The sequence below is a fragment of the Acipenser ruthenus genome, chromosome 27 (genome assembly GCF_902713425.1).
Source record: "Acipenser ruthenus chromosome 27, fAciRut3.2 maternal haplotype, whole genome shotgun sequence".
NCBI lineage: Eukaryota > Metazoa > Chordata > Actinopteri > Acipenseriformes > Acipenseridae > Acipenser > Acipenser ruthenus.
In genome coordinates, this window is record NC_081215.1 from 20,133,855 (window position 1) to 20,153,163 (window position 19,309).

Sequence of the window (19,309 nt, forward strand, 5' to 3'; positions counted from 1 at the left end):
AAAGTAGCCTATTATAAATACCTAAAACCTGTATAGAAAGAACATCAACTTCCCTGTAGAGATTTCAATGCCAATGTGTACCATGTGAGGGGTTAAGTGATGGTACAGTCTATGCTGGGAATGTGGGTCCCAAAATGTCTACCCTCCATATGGTGTGTGATCACCACGGACACTAATACTTACCTGGCATTGACCAAGCATACTGGAAATGACTGTGTTGATGAGACATGCTTCATACTGTGCACACATCTGAATATCCTCTAATTGTTTGAAGCAGTGGTCAAAGTGAAGGGTGCCGTTACATTTTGCCCAAGGAGTTTCCATAACATTGAAACCATTTCTCCCTTGTAAAGTTCCCTTGTAAATATTCAGGGACATTCAAATCTGAAAAAGCAGAAAACCTACCCTGTATTTTACTAACCTGTATCTCATTGGCTAAAGCCATGTCAATCATGTGGCTGAAGGACTCGCCAACAGATGTCAGTATTTCATGGATAGAGTCTTTCATAGACATCAAAAAATATTCATCTTCCGTGTGTATGCACCTTTAGAAACAAATACAGCTTTAAATTAACATGTTAAAAATCACAGTATTTACCACATTGAATAATTAGCTTAATAGGAAGCCCAAAATTGTAGCATGTCCAGTTAAGACATAAGTGTTTACATTAGCCACACCTAACTTAACGTTCTAAATCTGTACTGTGTATGTCTATACATTTGGTATATGGATATTTGATTTGTGTATGCCAATTTATGTTTTCCATTGTTCTTTCAGCAAATGAAGAGTAGCATCCTGCATTCACACATGTACTTACAATAGGATGACTTCTGTGTTTGCTTTGAACAGGTAAAAGAATTTCAACAAGTATATACACAATCCACGCAGGTCTATTGGAGTGTATCAGTATAAATTAAATTTGTGAATAAAAATCACAAATGCTGTGTTCAAATCTTTAAATTGATTGCAGCTAACAAAATAAATCCATACATATCCCCCCCCACCCCCGCCCCACCCCCGCCCCGCATTCCTTATGTAGGTCTCAAAAGTGCAATTTTGAAAGAAATGCAGGTTTTAGCAAAAACACATTTTCATTTTCAAAATCTGGTAATACACGAAGACAAATAAATATATTTATTAGCTATTCCCCCTATTGACTGACATGCTTTGACCTGGAAGGCATGCTGAGGTGAAATGACCAAGTAAATCAGTAACAGATTTCCTAGAAGGCAAGGCAACCAAACTGTGTAGTTCCAGATGCCATGTTTTAAAAGCTGCACATTGGAGACACATGTACAGTAGTTAATGGAAGAGCAAAATGGGTGCAATTTATGGAATTGTTAGGTTAGCTGCAATTACTTGAAGCGTCATCATTGTTCCTACATCTAGAGGAGGATGTCCTCAGGTTCTATAACAATAGTGTGTTGAAATGCACTATAAAAATACAATCTGTATACTGTTGATATACTACTATACTGGCAATATACTTTAGTATTTTATTTATATTGTGACCCAAGCTATTTCACTGAGGAGAGCACAGAAGTCTTCTTCAACTCAATAAGCACAGTTTTGCCAAGCAACACAAACAAGTCTCATAGAAAAAAAAAAATAATAATAAAAATAATAATACCTCTCAGTTATGATTGTCAGCTCCATGCATTTCTCCAGCAGTGCCTTTTCATACTAATGAGAAAAAACAAAACAAGGTCCAATTTAACCAATGCATCAGAAACAAAACTTCACCCCTGCAATGATCTTGAAAAGAATAAAAGAAAAGGTGGGCAAACATGCCTTTAGTTTATTAGGCAGGCTAATTCAATGAACAATTTTCTGAAGCAATCACATTCCTAAATTTCAAAGCCATCCAACATAATCGGCAGGATATACAATAAGCACATTTTTATTACATGCAAGATCTGATACTGAAGTAGCACATATAACATTACCATGCTGGTTTCTTGACATCATAATTTACACAAGTATTCCTATTATATCCTTTACGTTAATTTCTAATATAACTAGAACAGGTCTGTTTTAATAGGGTTGTGCGACGCAAGTCTATCACCATTTTAAAGCCTGTATTATTATTTTATGTTCTGTTAAGATAACTAATGAGAAGTTCTTGTTTATTTTCCTTCTATAAAAAAATATATTTATTTTAATTCTTCACATTACAATGCTCGTCAAGAAAAAAAGGCATGAAAAAAAATTAAACAACTGGCCTTTCCAAGCACGTCACTCTGTAAACCTATTAAAAGCTGATTTTAAATAGGCAAATCTATGAGCTATTATAAATTCAGCTCTGGTTAAACAGAGTTATATAATAATGCACTAAAATTTTATTATTTTACATTCTATTGCCACTTTCTAATGTGATTAGTGATGCGAATCATTAATTATAGATGAAGCAGAGGTAGTGGATGAAATGACCCTTTGGTTAACAAAACCCTTTAGTTAATATTACACATTTAATTGTTTATATTTCCTACACTTTCGTTAATAAAAGGTGAAGTTATTTAAAAATGAATTTCATTTAAAACAAAACATAGAAATTCAGTTGTCCAAATCAGCATACAACAGAAACAAAACTGTAAAGAAAAAATAAATAAATAAATAAATAAATACATAAATAAAAGTGACACACAAATCCTATTTGCCAAAACAGCATGACACTTTATAATGACATCCAGAAAGACATATCTTCCAACCTTTAAGGCCATTCTATGTACACAACACTATAGTCATAAAGGAGATACACTCATGGGAAATTCTGATCAAGAAGGAAGGCCACATTTCTTTTTCTTCTCCATGGTTTACTGATATTACAATATGCATTACTGGAGAATGATGGATAAACTATGAGTCATTGTATCAATTTGCTGGTTCACAAGTTCAGTGCTGATCATCAGATCAAGCAATTGCAAAGGAACTAGGTAATAATGTAGAAACTTTGCAGCGAAGGTACGGGTCATCATAAATGTCACATTGTCAATGCAACGTTAACTGTACAGCAATAACTCAAACTGATTAAAAATAACGATTACATCCTTAGCTGGATTTACAATCTAACAATGGTGATGGCAGAGGTCCATATATACTTCCCATTGTGTCACAACTATATTACAGTTATATCCTGTGTAATAGGGTTTTACCTGAATAAGAACCACTTACTTTTTGTATTTCTGGAGGAGAATTCCTTGTGAAGGAGTTGTACTCGTTGACCAGGGAGCGCACATGGCAATTGGCTCTCACTGCTGTGCTGTGCACTCTTTGCCAACGGTTCTTCTCCAGCTTTTGAAACATTTTGGTCAGTTCAGAGCTGATAATTAAAGCTCTCTTCAGCAGAGTCTGAAGGTTGTCCCGTACAGTGTGCTCTGGGTTAATGATGAGCTCGCTTTGAGCATCTTCATCAACACTGATTGGTTTTGATTGAAGGATGCACATGCACTCCACTTCTGTCATGTACCGCAAGTCCTCCATCCATCGATGAACAGAATCCACATGAATCAAGTGCATTCTGAAATACAAAAAAATACAAAGAATGGTCATATGAAATTGCACTTTTTACCAATGCACTGAATGTTATTAATCACATTAGGTACTTGTTTGTGTGGAGAGTAAATGTACATGATTCCCAGATCTCAAATATTTACATCAAAATACAGAACTTGTTATATACTTTCCTCATTTTTTCTACAATGGTAACAAACCTAAATCCAACTCTGAATGGTATTTTTCTTGAATGGGTTAATATTATCAACCTGTACCTCGCCGGGAGCATTTCACAGCAGGAAGATCACCCTGGATTGTATCAACCACCTATCCATGCATCTAATTCAATGGAGAGGGCACGGTAGCAGACTGTGTTCCATACATTTGGAATTAAAGGATAAAGATCATATGGATTTGAGTCTCTCTTATCTGCAGGGCAAATCCTGGAGACCTGCAGGACAGTACAGTAACGCTAGCAGAGAGTCAACAAATGTTGCTGGAGCAGCTTAAACTGAATTATTTTGTTGTTTACTCATGATCATGACCCTTTCGAATTCCTGAAACTGGAGGTGAGTGAAATAAATGTTCAATGTTAGTGCGTAAACAAGGTGTATATATCTGAAATATACAAAGAGACAGTTATGTGGTGCAAACTGGAAGGCCAAACCAATGATTTATAGCATATAATAATTCTGTTGACCATCCAAAGAATCCACATGGTTAAACTCATTAGAGGCCCCTACAAGATATCATTTGTTGTAGTATGTTATTTATTCTTTGTTGTAGTATTTTATTTATTCCAGTACTTATACTCTGGTAAACCTGTACATTTTCAACCAGTTCACCTCATCAAAAATGCCTCTGTATCATCCAATTTTTTTGTTTTATACTAAATGATTATTTTGGCCATAACTTCAGACCTCAAACTAAAATATTTCAATATGTTTTTTCACCCCCGACATACAATGATGTGTGCTTATAGTAAATATATAGTGTGAGGCTGGCTGAACAGCCACATCCCTACTATTACTTACACTATCAGTCTTTTATAACATTTCATTCTACCATAGGTCTTTCCTTTAACTCAATTATTACCCAGTTCCTTTGTTACTATGACAGCCTAAGTTATTGGCAAATATTGATTAACCAACAACTATGCAGGTTCTTTTCTAAGTGAGCATATTGACTCTCTATCCGTCCTCATTTGTCTGACACGTTATTAGTCAAATTGAACACATTGGCATCTAACTTGGCTTACAGCTGTTTAGTGGGTGGTGTATTCATTGATCTAGCTAAGTGTTTGAAAACATTCCATTGTTGTACTTGACAGAAACAAGATATGTTGTTTCCTTTTTTAATATTTCTTGCAGAATTGACACCGACCCTTACATTCTCATTATGTTTTATTTTAGTATTACAAATAGAGAATGATCCGTGTTTTAACATTTAGTACCCTATTCATAAAAAAAACGTTTTAGCGTGTTTATTGCGTATTAGATCATCTTATCAAATGTATTGGATAGGTGGAACCAGGTCTCACAGTTGTCGATCTAGACTGTGCACACACAAGGAATATTGCTTTGACCTTTGGGCATGTACAGTTAGTTATGTAGGAAAATGGAGTTGGGGATTTGGTCAGAATTAATGGTCTCCTCAATGCTGAGAAGTACAGGCAGATACTTATCCATCATGCAATACCATCAGGGAGGCATCCGATTGGCCCCAAATTTATTCTGCAGCATGACAACGACCCCAAACATACAGCGAAAGTCATTAAGAACTATCTTCAGCATAAAGAAGAACAAGGAGTCCTGGAAGTGATGGTATGGCCCCCACAGAGCCCTGATCTCAACATCATCGAGTCTGTCTGGGATTACATGAAGAGAGAGAAGCAACTGAGGTTGCCTAAATCCACAGAAGAACTGTGGTTAGTTCTCCAAGATGTTTGGGCCAACCTACCTGCCGAGTTCCTTCAAAAACTGTGTGCAAGTGTACCTAGAAGAATTGATGCTGTTTTGAAGGCAAAGGGTGGTCACACCAAATATTGATTTGATGTAGATTTCTCTTCTGTTCACTCACTTTGCATTTTGTTAATTGATAAATATGAACTATTAACATGTCTATTTTTGAAAGCATTCTTACTTTACAGCATTTTTTCACACCTGCCTAAAACTTTTGCACAGTACTGTATATTTATATATATAAAAAATTATAAAATGGATGGATGAAGGCTACATTTACATCCTGAGCCATTTGGGGAAAAAAAGACATAATACCACAGTAGTGACGACAAAAATGGATAATTCCTCTGGAGGAAAATATACTTGAACTTTGACCCATTCAACTCAGAGACCATCACTTTCAATTCAAAACACAAAATTCAAAACACCCACAGTACAGAAATGGTACAGTCGTATCTCAGAGAAACTGGAGAGGAACAGGAAATTAAAACAAGGTAAAAGGCAATCATCCAAATAAAGCTGAAGCACTAACGGATAACGACATAGAATGTCTGTACAGCACTGAAACACTACGTTTAAAAAAACCCAAATGTACTGCTGAACCTCGTCTTCTTTAATATTAGCATCACAAGGGTATCTATGTATTATAAGATGGGCCACTTCAGTGAGTTACAGGAAAAACAATTCCATCTCGGATTTCTGTGACAGTTTATAAATGACTCGACCTTTGGTCTCGTAATTTATGACATCACAGAAACCCTAGATGGGAATTATTATCCTGTAACTCACTAAAGCCCATCTATATATCTATCTGTATGTATATATTATATATATATATATTATATATATATATATATATATATATATATATATATATATATATATATTCATTCTAAATAGTTGACTCCCATTCCTCAAATATTGAGTTTTATACAACTGCAGAAAGAGAGAACATTGAAAAGCACACCTCACAGGCATGGTTCCTTGGTCCAGTCCGGGCTTAAGCACACTCTTACTACAAAAAATAATTCTGAAGAAGTTTAGCTTTTTTTTTGTCCTGTTTTCCCTTACATGGGTGATCAATGATATTACTATATTTACTCACCCTGTTCCCATAAACTGAATACACACTGGGTAACATCAACACTATAACAATGATGCAGAGATACAGCTATGTCTCTCTAAGCAATCATACCACTTTACATATTACTTTTTTGTATTATCCAACAAAATTGATCTAGTCTACTAGTCTACTAATTCACTCAGCAATTGCTATAAAAATACTCCTGGCACAGTTTACTGCATAATGGGTGTAATTTTCAATAAAGTTGAAGGGATAGATCAAACTAAAGTTACAGGCCATTAGCCACAGCGCTTGAATAAACAATGGCCAATATTTTTAAAACTCTTTAGTTTTGAAAATCCTCAGTAAATTAGCTTTTTTCTTGACTACTCAACGGGAGCAGGCTGCTCCATGACCTCTGTGCCCCTTTAGTTTTAATCACCCTTCTCTTCTAGATCAGATTTTAAGAGCAATACATTGACACAACCCCATTGAATACAGAACCCTTGCATATTAAGGTCATTTCCCATCATAAAAGAGTAGTTTGAAGCAGGTGCCTCTACGGGATATCAATTAAACACTTACTGCAGAATAAAAGTGGTGCTTGCAGTTAGATGTTTTTCCAACAGTACTGAGCATGCTGATCATTCACAAGCAAGACAAAGCCTTTTATGGATTACTTTTTTGGGCAGCTGCAATTAACTGGTGCAACATCAAAAGTAGTATTTTGTTTTGACTACATCGACAGCAATTATATTATATTTTTCAACTTAAATCAACTCTTCGGAAACACAGTCCCTTGCCTCAATATAAAATGGAAACTCAGAGCCACAAAAAAGGAAAAAAAGATACAACACAGTAATTATATGAAATGGTTTGACATTACTATTTTTAGCTCTTGCATGCGATTCATATACACGTTTTAGTATCAGTAAAGGTACCCATTTATGTTCGAACAGTTAGCATCCCATTTATAGTAATGTTTATTGGTACTCCTCATTTCTTTGGCCGAAACATTGATCTGTTTTTTTAACTTTGTTCTTTTTAAATAATAAAGAATGAACATTTGATTTACAATCTATTATTATGTTGTTGCACCGCTACTTGCATTAATCATGTTTTTGTTGTATAACGTCTTAAAACACTAACAAGTCCTTTTAAAAAGCTTAACATATTGTAGATGGCATTTAAAAATTATACATAATCTGTAGCTCTGGCTGAATGTGGTAAAATCATCCATCCATCCCACCCCCCACCATTAAGGAATGTGATATCCCTGCAGAAATTGTGGTTATTCAATCCGATAATGAAGGAGTCTCTGTCAAATTTGACCCATAGTGGTGAAGTGGTTAACAAATACGAAATGAAATTGACCAGACATTAGTCAAGAGAACCATCTCAAAGCCTCTCTTTTCCATTTAGTGAATAGGCTGAACTCATGGCTTCTGTTTATTGCTTTTCATTTATCGAGAGGTATGCGAGGGTGACACTCAGTACACATCTGATATAAATGGTGATGTGAAATATCCGATGTATTATTCATGAGGGCATACAGGTGTATAGGTGCCAACACCTTTTCTAGAATACCCCGTTATGTTTTTTGGTAGAGAAATATCAAATTAAAAAGGAACAATGCAACTGCCGAGATATACAATTAATGAGTTATATTGATGAAAAAAGTCAATTGTTCCATGTTAATTATGATACTTTTAAAACAAATGAAAAATAAAATACAAATATGTTGAAGTACAATAATTATATTAGATTGTGTTTTTTTTTTCCTAGTGTACTGGCATATGAAGTTTAGAGGAAACTTGTTTTGAGTGGCCCATGCATTATTTACTAGCCCACGTAAATTTCCGTATGAATTTCAGCAAATTGCTGTACTCAAGTATTTGTAATTTTAAACAATTTGGTTTTATAATATTGTTTTTCAGGATACATTTCAGGCATCATTTGTTATGCTTTTGGTAATTACAATTATTTATACAATAAACCACTTCATTATAAAAGTATATATTTTAAAAACACACCTCTGCAGCAAGCTATAATTAAATGGACAAATAGTTTAAGGAATCCAATTGAAAGTCTTCCTCATTTTCCAACTCAAATCAACCTTACTAGACTGCCCACATAATTTGTAATGTTCACATCATTCACATTGTTAAAGAGTTACCTGACTTTCCACGCAGTGATCTCTTTCTTCCCACTACCATAAATAACTTTCACTATATGCAAGGCCAACATTATGAACCTCCCATGTTCAATGGTAAGTTGATGTTAAAACTATGTGGAAAAACTGGGAGCATGAAAGCTTAAGTCTAGAAAACTTGCGATAACCGATTGCTGCTTCAACTGGCACAAAGGCTCCTCCTAAGCAAACTGAAGTGCAGGATTTTTTTTAAGCGTTTTGTAAGATGAGACTTTAAGAAGCCTATAAAAACCTTCATGAAAACATTAATTTGTATCGCCAGTATACTGTTATTTACATTACCCATACATGTTTTCACTCGAGTTCAGCTGTCACTAGCCACTAAAGCACTAACTGCAACAGCGGGTTCGTTTCAAACTCCCTAATGCAACCCATTTACAAAAACACTTTTAAAAATGAGTTAATTCTCAAACACAGTATTAGCAACAGTACTCTATGTAGCAAATATAGCATTCTCTGTATTTTTAGTTGGTGTATTTTTTTGTTATAGGTTTCATAATTAAACTGCAAATAAGTTAGTCTACATGTATTACGTTCTTTTAAAACTAAAATAATTGTAAGGTCCCCTCTTACTAACTGGTTTAGAAATGATGTAGACTACATGAATTTGTTCTAATCATTTTATGGACAAGCATCTTAATGTATTTCCTAGCTCTTGTTTGCTCAGCCTAGTTAATGGGAAACATGATTACGAGTCAAACAATGACTAAAGAAATTTGATACCGACAGCCAAATTACAATATAATATCCTTCAAAACAACACATACGCTTTGTTTTGATTATATTAGCTTTCACCTAGAGCTACTAAAAATACTGATTAAAAATTTAAATTTAATTTTTTTTCTTTAAAAAAAAAATATACAAGGTGCGTACAACTAAGAATACATAAACAAAGTAATACATGCCGATAGAACTGCACACAAGTGCTTTCCAATTAATTCCCAAGAGGCTGATGAGACAGCAACCAGAGTGATTATAATTGTCTCTTGCTCTGCTGGCGCTGCCTGTATTTTGCACAAGAACCAAAAGGACAGTAATTGCAACTACGTAGGTGTGCCTGCAGTGTCTAAGCATTAAGGGCCACTGCCTCTCACCCGAGAATGAAAACGAATCACTTTATTATCCATGCTTGCATGGGGATGTTAAAGTTTGTGTCTTAATTGCCCATCATTTGTTGCACATGCCATAGCAAAAGTTCATTCCATTTTGCTCCTCTCACCGGTAACAAGCCATGTTAGGCAATTTGTCAAGAAGAATGTTCTTGCCCATGTAAAACAGACTGGTGCTCTTTTTCATCCAAACCTACAGAGGAAAAGTTACATAACTCTGCTTCAGCTCTGAACACATTCTTAAATGTGTGTGTTCTCTCGAACGTGTTTTAAAAGACACAAATATTCCATAGAAACTCAATGAAGTATTAATAATGCCAAACCTCATTTACTTCTTTAAATCAAGCACAAGTTTAAAAATGGTGTTGTTTTATTTATCAGACTAAGGTTGCTGCTGCCAGAACAATAGAATGTTTGATTTACCATTTACAAATATATATTTTTGTAGTCTTTCATTTATTTATTTTACTTCCAGAATTGAAATAGCTGTACATTTTCAAACAATGTAAAATACCCCCTGATACTTAGGACCTGATTGACAAAGATCCATGAAGTAGCATCACCTACTTTCCTTCTTAAAATACAATGGCTAAAATATGCACTTGCCCAAACTAGACACGTGAATGTGCAACTGCAACATATTTACCTTTTAAGGTCAGCTAATTCTTCGGTATATCCCACCGTCTTAGTGCAAGTATGACATTTTTTATTTTGCATTATTTTTTGTACTTTTGCTTTGCTTGAGTTAAAAAAAAAAAAAATGTATTCATTTTAGCCTGCCTTTTTTTTTGGTCTTAAAATACAATCAAAGAAATTACCCAAATATTCCAGATTAAGCAGCAGAAACAGACAAACCTAAACCTGCAGGTTCCAATTCCAATTGCACTGGACAGCTGTTTTTTTTTTTTTTTTAATGCTCGCAGCTTTGTTAGAAAATATTTGAATGGACTCTTCAGAAAACTGTTCTGTATTTGTGGTGTCTGTCATTGTCATTTAATGTTACATGTAAATCACTTAAGCTGCTGCATACTGGCGAGTATGTACATCAATGTTATTTATTCCTTGGAGGTGAAGTAAAAAAAAAAAAAAAAAAAAGTTTAATCTATTTTAGCATTAAAACACTTCACCTGTATTTGGCGACACCTCTTTTTCCCTCCTGACTGATTTAATACAGAAGTACACCGGATTCAGACCTGCCATTACACCCTTGTGCTACATCCGTTAATGCAGAGTAAGGCAGGGTTTAATAAAGATTAAATAATGCCACAGCCAGGCTCTGTGTCTTTCATTACAAGACATAAGGGTGCAGGAGACTTTGTAAATCAAGCCCTAAAACAAAGTATAAAACAAAATGGCAAGAAGAGTGTTCTACAAAAAACAATAATGCCGTAAAGTAAACACTTCAGTAATGGAGAATCCTAATGTTGTATCACTCACTACCTGGTAAAGCAGAGACAAGTTCAGGCATGCTTATCTACAAGAAGCTCTTAGGCAGTTCAACAACCTACTGTACGAATAAGTATTGTCTGTTTGTAAATCAAGGTCGACAAGGTTTCTCTGTTGTTTTTCTCTGTTGTTACTGGATAGCATAAATGGCACATGCATTACTGTATCTGTCTTTTCTATGCTAGTCTACATTCCTACTAGTTTTATCAAATAAAACAAAAAACAGTGCAATGGATTGAAAACATGTCTATGGGGATTGAAATTATCTAGTACTTCATGATCATTTGTTTTTGGTTTACATACAGCAGCTGAGTTGCTTTAACTCATGAGCATGGACCTATATTTTTCCTTTTATTTTATCAAATTAACTTGGTTCAACTGTTGTGAAAACAAACAACTGTAGGTGTCTAAACATAATTGATCTTCACCGTATAATATTGAAGGTTCCCAGAAAAAACGCATTGTTAAAACAGAGGAGTTATCTCATGAATATGGACAGTTGATTGAAGTTTGAACTAGTTTCTGTGAACCAATGAGACTGGTTGCTCCATACAAAAACACCATATATGTCTGCATGTAATAGTGATTGAGGATTTTCAGCTAAGTAGTCAAGTCAATTGATATGGTAAACGTAGATCACAATACCATTCAGTATTATCTGTTTACTTTGCTGTGCATTTCAGTCTGAAATGGACCTTTGAAAAGGACCAAACAAACAACAAAGGCTCAGTCATAAATACTACCACATTCAAGTACTGTATGAACCTTATGGAAATAGCGTGACGTCATGAAACTAGTCAACAAATAATGTATTCAGCTGCAACAGAGTAAACATGTTTCGTTGGCAACTACTACTCGAACTGTGCTTTCTTCTGGTTATTGGAGCCCTAAGAACATATAACCAGGTTACAGAAAGACACCAGAATACAAGTGGGGCTGGTAACAAGGTTCAAAAAGCTAATATATGTAAGAGTCTTGGATGCCACTCCAATAACTCTGGGAAAGAGAGAATCCAGTAGTATCCAGCAGGGGGCGGTTTCTGCTACAGCCAACTGATGGCTCGGTGTGGAATTATTGAACACTGGCAAGCAAGACACCCTACTCAACTTTCTAACAAGCCCCTCTCTGCAGCATTTATTAACAAAATAAAGTGCAAGGTGTACAGTAAAACCAAAGTGCAGGCACAGACAGAGGGTCCTTGTAATCACATAATAAGCACACAGTAAGTGGAAGATCATAGTCAAATGCAACAGGAAACTTGTGTACATGGCCAGGAGTGTATATAAAAGTTTGGTGAAGATTGGAAAAAAAATCAAGGCAGATATCGTGTACACCATGTAATGCTACATACAGACATGTGGGACAGTTAAATGAAATGCATAAATTATATTTTAATAATACTTAATCATATTATATACTGTACTTTACAGAACACAATCCGTGTACTACTAACTACTAGGCATGGGATGTGAGAATTTTAATTGCCATGTAAATTTTAATTGCCATGTAAATTAAGTATTAGACTTTTATAAAACATAATAGTTTTAACAATTAAGAGCATACAACCACAGGTGCTCCCGAGTGGCGCATCCGGTAAAGGCGCTCCGTGTGGAGTGCTGGATGCACCGCCACAAACATTTGTAAGAATGGCATTGCAAGAGTAGCATCTGACAGGAAATCTCTGCCGAGGGCAACAGTGGCACAGCTTGACATCTACATACATACATAAAGTAAAACTGTTGTTTCAGATGTGTTTAAGATATCTGAATGTATTTAGTATTCCATGATCTGTTTTATAGATTAGCTCACATTTTAAATCAATTTCATTTAAAATATTCTCCATTTGATAAAAGGTCACTTCTTTTTATCTGGTTTCAGGCTCAAAGCATCCATTTAATTTACAACAAACAAGTAGTAGAAAATGACCAATGTGAAAATAGATTAGTCCCAAGAATGTGTTTTAAAAATAAAATTAATAAATAAAAAAAGCCAAGTATAACATTTTATATTCTGCCACTGATCTCAGCAGGACTGACATCAAAATTAATTCCCCACTAATTTAATGTGGATGCATATTAAAGTAATCTGAAGGCTATCATGTTGCAATGAAGGCAGTGGCAGAGGTTCTACTGAACACTGTAGACTTGGTTGAATGAACTAAAGGAAATCCTCTGATACGGTTTTCATTAAAATAAGCCACAAATATCCATTTAATAGCCCTGCGACTTTCATGCCAAAGAGTAATGCCTGTATTAGCATGCACTGCATTACATCCATTATTTTCTATCCATAACCATTTTAAAAATGAGATTCCTAATCTAATCAGATTCATAATAAAATGAGAAGAGATGATGTACTGTAGACCTGGTAAAAATGCAAAACAAGCCAGCCAAGGTATTTCTATTAAGAATACAAATCATTAGAGACCGTTTAATAAACTGAAATTAAATGGTAAGGATTCATAGGTAATCCAGCTAGAACATTTTAGTAAACATGTCTAATTATATATTCATTTTCTTTATAATTAAATTAATATATATATATATATATATATATATATATATATATATATATATATATATATAAATTACATATATACACACACACACACACACAGATGCACAATGAAACATCATACCTCATTGGGCACATACATAATGTTATTTACATTTTAAGTAGTGAGTAGATAGGTTTGTTGATTGTTTCAGTAGTATTGTTCCTTGGGATAACAAAATACTGAGCTCAAGTGATGTGATTTCATAAAAATGGCAGGTGGTCAGTGTTTGGTATTTGAGACGAGTTAAAATTGCCAAAATGAGTGGATTAACAATCTGTATAAATAGCCATTTGAAAAGACATGCTTTTAATTAACACAAAAACAGTGAAAGATACGACCATGCCTCGCTTAAGTAATGAAGATCGCCTGGTTGCTATCAGCATGATTGAAGGAGGCCTGTCTGTGAGAAGTTGCCCGGAGAATGTTCTGCGTTAACAAATCAGCAGACTAGTCCAGAGAAACCAGGAATCTGTGAGGGACAGGCCACGTCGTTGAAGGCAGAGGGTCACCACACCAGCCCAGGACCGTTATGCTGACTGTTGAGTTGTTCAAGCTAACCGGTTGGGCGATGGAAGTGTAATGATGTGGGGAGGAATCTCTTTTAACACAAGAATGCTTTTGGTGCAGATTGAGGGCAACCTTACTGCTCAGCGATACATTGACGAAGTCCTTGAGGCAACAGTTTTTCCATTCTTGCAAGCCAATCCGGAAGTGTCGATTTTCCAGCAGGACAATGCAAGACCACACAGTGCTAGGATTACAATTGCACAACTTCAAGAAAACAATATCGAGGTCTTGCCGTGGCCAGCTTTTTTTCCTGACCTGAGTCTAATAGAACATCTGTGGGACCAAATCGCCAGTGCCATCCACAGGAGACAACTGCGACCAGCCAACATTTGCCAGGTGGCTGCAGCTGCACAGGAAGAGTGGCGGAACACCCCACAGCAGTCTATCCAGAGGCTGACCAGGTATATGCATCAGTGCTGCCAGTATTGTGTTAATGCAGAGTTATGTTGTTGCAAATACTTGTATTAAATAATGTAACAAAATATTAAGTGTAGGGTAAATATACTCCAGTGTATAAAATGTACCTGTATTTTGAAGTGTATGCAGATATAAATATGGGTTTAATTAAAAAGTGTGAACAAGCACTTGTTCTTATAAAAAGCTAGTACCTCACATTCCTTTGCATCATGCCTGTACCTTATTAAACTAGGGAGTATCGTTTTCAGTAAGCGATTGCGTTTCCCTCCCACAGCTGTACGACTTAAGACAAGGAGGCAAATTAAAGTTTACCTTTGAGGCCAATCTCCTCAAGTCAGAGTGCTGTTGACAGGACGAGGTTAAAGCTTGAGCAAAGTCTATTAACCCCTTCACAACCAAAAACACAGGTTTACCGCTGTTTGTTTTCTACAGGTTATATATTACATTAACAACTTCTTTAAAAAATAAGAGGGTTGCAGCTATTCAGCTGGTAAGTAACTTTTCATTAGCTTATAGGCCATAAGCTATATACAGATACATCTCCATATACCCCTTTATACAAAAAAAAAACTAAGAAATTGTTTTTGATTTGAAAGATGAAATATTTTGCTAGTTTAATATGCTCACTTCCATATTCCACAAACGTATTATGCAAAACATGACACCTGGATGGATTTGTTTGAGGGTTTGAGAGTTAAACATTTAAAAGTTTACATTAAGACTTCAGTATAAATTGGCATATACATTTTATCAAAATTGAAAATGAGACATTCATTTTATTCTGAAATGGGGGGAAAAGCTGGCTCTTCAGAGAAAAATAAACAAGGAGTAACAAAAACAGCTAGGCGCAATCATTTCTATTACTGTAATTACCTGTCCCATCTTCTTGTGGATGTGATAAAAGGGTTCTCTTACTGCTTGAAGTGGACCACTCACCTTTAACTGCATGAATGGATAATTTAACTGCTGCTTCATTTTCACATACACAGAGAACAATGTTCTGTATGTCTACATCAATACATTCTGTTTTTAAATTTCAGTACTGATATTCTCAAAAGGCAGAATCAATGCACTACAGAACAAAATACAATAAAAACAGGTCTAATGTGTTCAGTATCAGTAAGTTTTGTAAAGTATAAACAAGGTCTTCTTCAATCTAAGCAGCCTTAACATGGACTATGGATTATAATATCGTGGTATGGTGCAAAGTTATGTTTGAAATCCTCCAAACCACAAGCCTCTTAGGAGAAATCAGCAGTCATTTAAGACAGCGTACTAGGTTTTTGAAGCAAGTGCTTGTCAATAAAGATTCCTCCTTTATCTGAAATGTATAGATTTGTATCCTGCTCTTTCATTTTAATGCTAATCTACACCTTTAGGTTGACAAAGTCAATGTCTCAAGGTGAACAATTAAAGGAGTTTAGTGGGTAAATAGTCTCAGGTTAAGCAAACAGAAAACCAAGCGCCTCTGTATGGTAAACTGGGATATCACACAAACATCTTTCCAAAGGAAATATCATAATGCCCTGGTTTTAGTGGTGTGTGGCAGATGCCACTGTAATAGGGATATGCACTGTAATTTAAAGAATATATTGCACATTATGTAGAGGTTGCATGTTAATCAGGTTTATAACATGCAAGCTGTATATAACAAATCATATGATGTGGTGATCTCTGCTGGCCACTCCTTGTCATATGGGGCCAGTAGAGTTGAAAGGTCACTGCATCATGTGATTTCTTAAAAAACGATGTTTCTGCAGGCACAAGTATAGCCAGGTGTATTCTGATACATAACATTTAATTCAATATTAAAGCAACGCAGAATGATTGTAAACAGAACAAATAAATATAAAAAGACATTTGAAGGAATTTACTCTTGGTAGTCCATTTAAGAATTTACTTCTGAATTGCAACATTGCTTAATGTCTGTAAACAGTACCGATTTCTGTAGAGCTTTTATTGATACATTAGTTTAAAACAGCATCATTGGGATGCTAAAGCTGTGGTATTACACTTCTAGCACTATGAAGCCACCTGCAAGAGTTGCAGTTCGTCATCCAGCCCACAAAACAGAAGTGTTGTCCACCTTATGACCTTTACAAATAATTCAAATTGAAAATGAATGTCTACAAAGTACTTGAAGAATAGGTGAGATTGCCCCACATACCAATGTGGGAGCTCCAAAGGCTGCTAGAAACAGACATTTGGGGGCATAATTTAAATAATACTAATAGTTACAAATGGCAGATGTGATGTGTTTTATTTTTTTAATTCCTGCAACAAGCTATAAATCTACACAATTAATGTTGCAAATAATGAATACAAGCAGCAGATTATATATATATATATATATATATATATATATATACACACACACACACATACATACCACACACAGTGCTCACCCTTTATAACACTATAGTGGGGAGCCATAGTTACAAGACCGTGCTATTTGTGTTCCGCCTTATAACAAGTATAAAAGGGCTACTGTAATGGCATTATGGAGCAAATGGGAGCCACAACCCTACCGTGTTATAACCGAATCCACACGAGCTACATTACAAAATACCTGTAGCTTTTGTTCTGATTGTATATAAGGTTTCAGACAGTTAAAGTTTCTTTTTTAAATATTTTTCCTTACGATATATTGCCATTCCCTAACTTTGACAGATGAACAGGAAAATATTAACCATATTCTGCAGAGGAGATGAAAGGAATGAGACATCTGTTTCAACAGTAGTTTTTAGATCTTTTTCTTAGAGGATTAAGAATATCTGACTTCCAGATGTGCTCGTATACCTCGTGTTGAACAGACAGGTCTTACAGACACGTCAGCGCATTCTTTCCAGAAGATCTTTCATTTTCTATTCAATGGCTTCTTCTACAGTCGTGTACAGTACATTGACCTATTTAATGCCGATACTGGTTTAATGAAGAGAGATGGTAAACAGGACATGAATTCTGACAAACATGTTATTATTTTCAATTACATTTAAGTAAAATGATAAATGTGTTTGTCATTTACATGAGCATTGTAAACGTGATACACCTGCCAGAGCCGACTAATAAAAATAACTCTATTGATAAATGGAAGTCAAGAACACAGATGTTCATTGTCGGTCATAAAAGGTGTCATGTTATTGTTCATAGGACTAAGCCTGGGGTTTTATATATTCAACCAAAGCAGTGTTTGAAGGGACTTCTTGTTAAAATGAACAGGGTGTTTATTTTAAAAAAAAAAAAGTGCAAGAACAAAATGTATGTTAAATACAACACAAACTGTTGATCCTATTTAGAGCCATACAGTTTTCACAAATATTACCCAATAACAATATTTTTTATATTAGATACTAGCAATTTTTTATTTATAACTTACCGTTGTGTTGGTGATGCAAGAGAAGGAATGTGACTGGTGCCTTGGGATGAAGCCATATTTTTCAGACACAGACTGCTTTAACATAGCATTGCACCTAGGATTTAAAAACATAATATTTACTTAATAGAGTGCTCTTATAGTAGACCATTATTTATTTTAGATAACACTATTACATATTATATAGCAGATCAAGTTGTTTAACATGTACACTCAATGAAGTGGTACATGAACATATTCAAAAGGTAAATTACAGATTTTTTTTTTCAAGCTTGAACAGATTGTTTCAAATTATGAAAGGTTAAAATAACTAGGTCCATTTGATTGTGCTTAAAAATATGCATTGAAAAGATACACCTTTGCAGCACTTCCTGTATTTAGTTTGTTGTCTATGTACCTCGCTCATTGTACCAGTAAATCTTAATGTGACTTCACTTCTATCTGATAAAGAATTTCAGATGGCTGTATCACATCAATATCAGGGTCTACTATATGTTAGAATATCTAATAAAGCAGTGTCATGACATTTTTATGGAACTATAACATCACTGATACTAACAATAACCTGTTCTCTGTTCCCTAATCCAGCTACAAAAGACATGTCAGAATGCCTGCCCCACCCCCGAAGCAACCATGTTCCAATCATATACTGTACAAGTACATTTTAAAATGAAGTTTATAATGCATAAAATTACAAGAGATGGCCACAAAGCATTTTGAAATGGATGAAAGGAAGGGTAATCACTAAAACGTAGAACATGGTTCCCTTTGCATGGCAAAATTCATTGTGGCCATTATTTTATATATTTCTCTATTGATTTTATATTTATTTTTAAACAAAAAATCTGTCTCTTGAGCCAAGGAAAGCAGTGTGACTTATAGTACATTTCCTTCAGACAAGCTACTCAACTAGATCGTTACCATTCAGTAATTGAGAAGACATTTTTATAGCAAGTTTAATATCCTTGAGTGCATCCCCGGATCAAGCAGACAGACATATTAGCATTCATGTGTGTGCGCGCGCGAGTGTGTTTGTGTGTATTTGGGTCAATTTTCTGGTTCTTTGGAATTAGATTTAAAATTTGACGGAGACTTGTGTTGAGATTATTGC

The 19,309-nt window shown here is 35.1% G+C and overlaps 1 protein-coding gene across 3 annotated transcripts in view; it reads right to left on the reverse strand.

The window, feature by feature from the left end:
* The window catches only part of LOC117432287 (protein inscuteable homolog), a 57,934-nt gene that overhangs the window by 20,418 nt on the left and 18,207 nt on the right, over positions 1–19,309 (reverse strand). For all 3 annotated transcript variants that reach the window (XM_059001824.1, XM_034053973.3, XM_034053972.3), the window contains exons 2-5: positions 18,202–18,295; positions 3,173–3,518; positions 1,632–1,684; positions 422–545 (exon numbers count right to left, since the gene is read on the reverse strand). In XM_059001824.1, coding sequence (XP_058857807.1) covers positions 422–545; positions 1,632–1,684; positions 3,173–3,518; positions 18,202–18,257 — 579 coding nt within the window. In that variant the 5' untranslated portion in view covers positions 18,258–18,295. The remainder of the gene's footprint in view (positions 1–421; positions 546–1,631; positions 1,685–3,172; positions 3,519–18,201; positions 18,296–19,309) is intronic.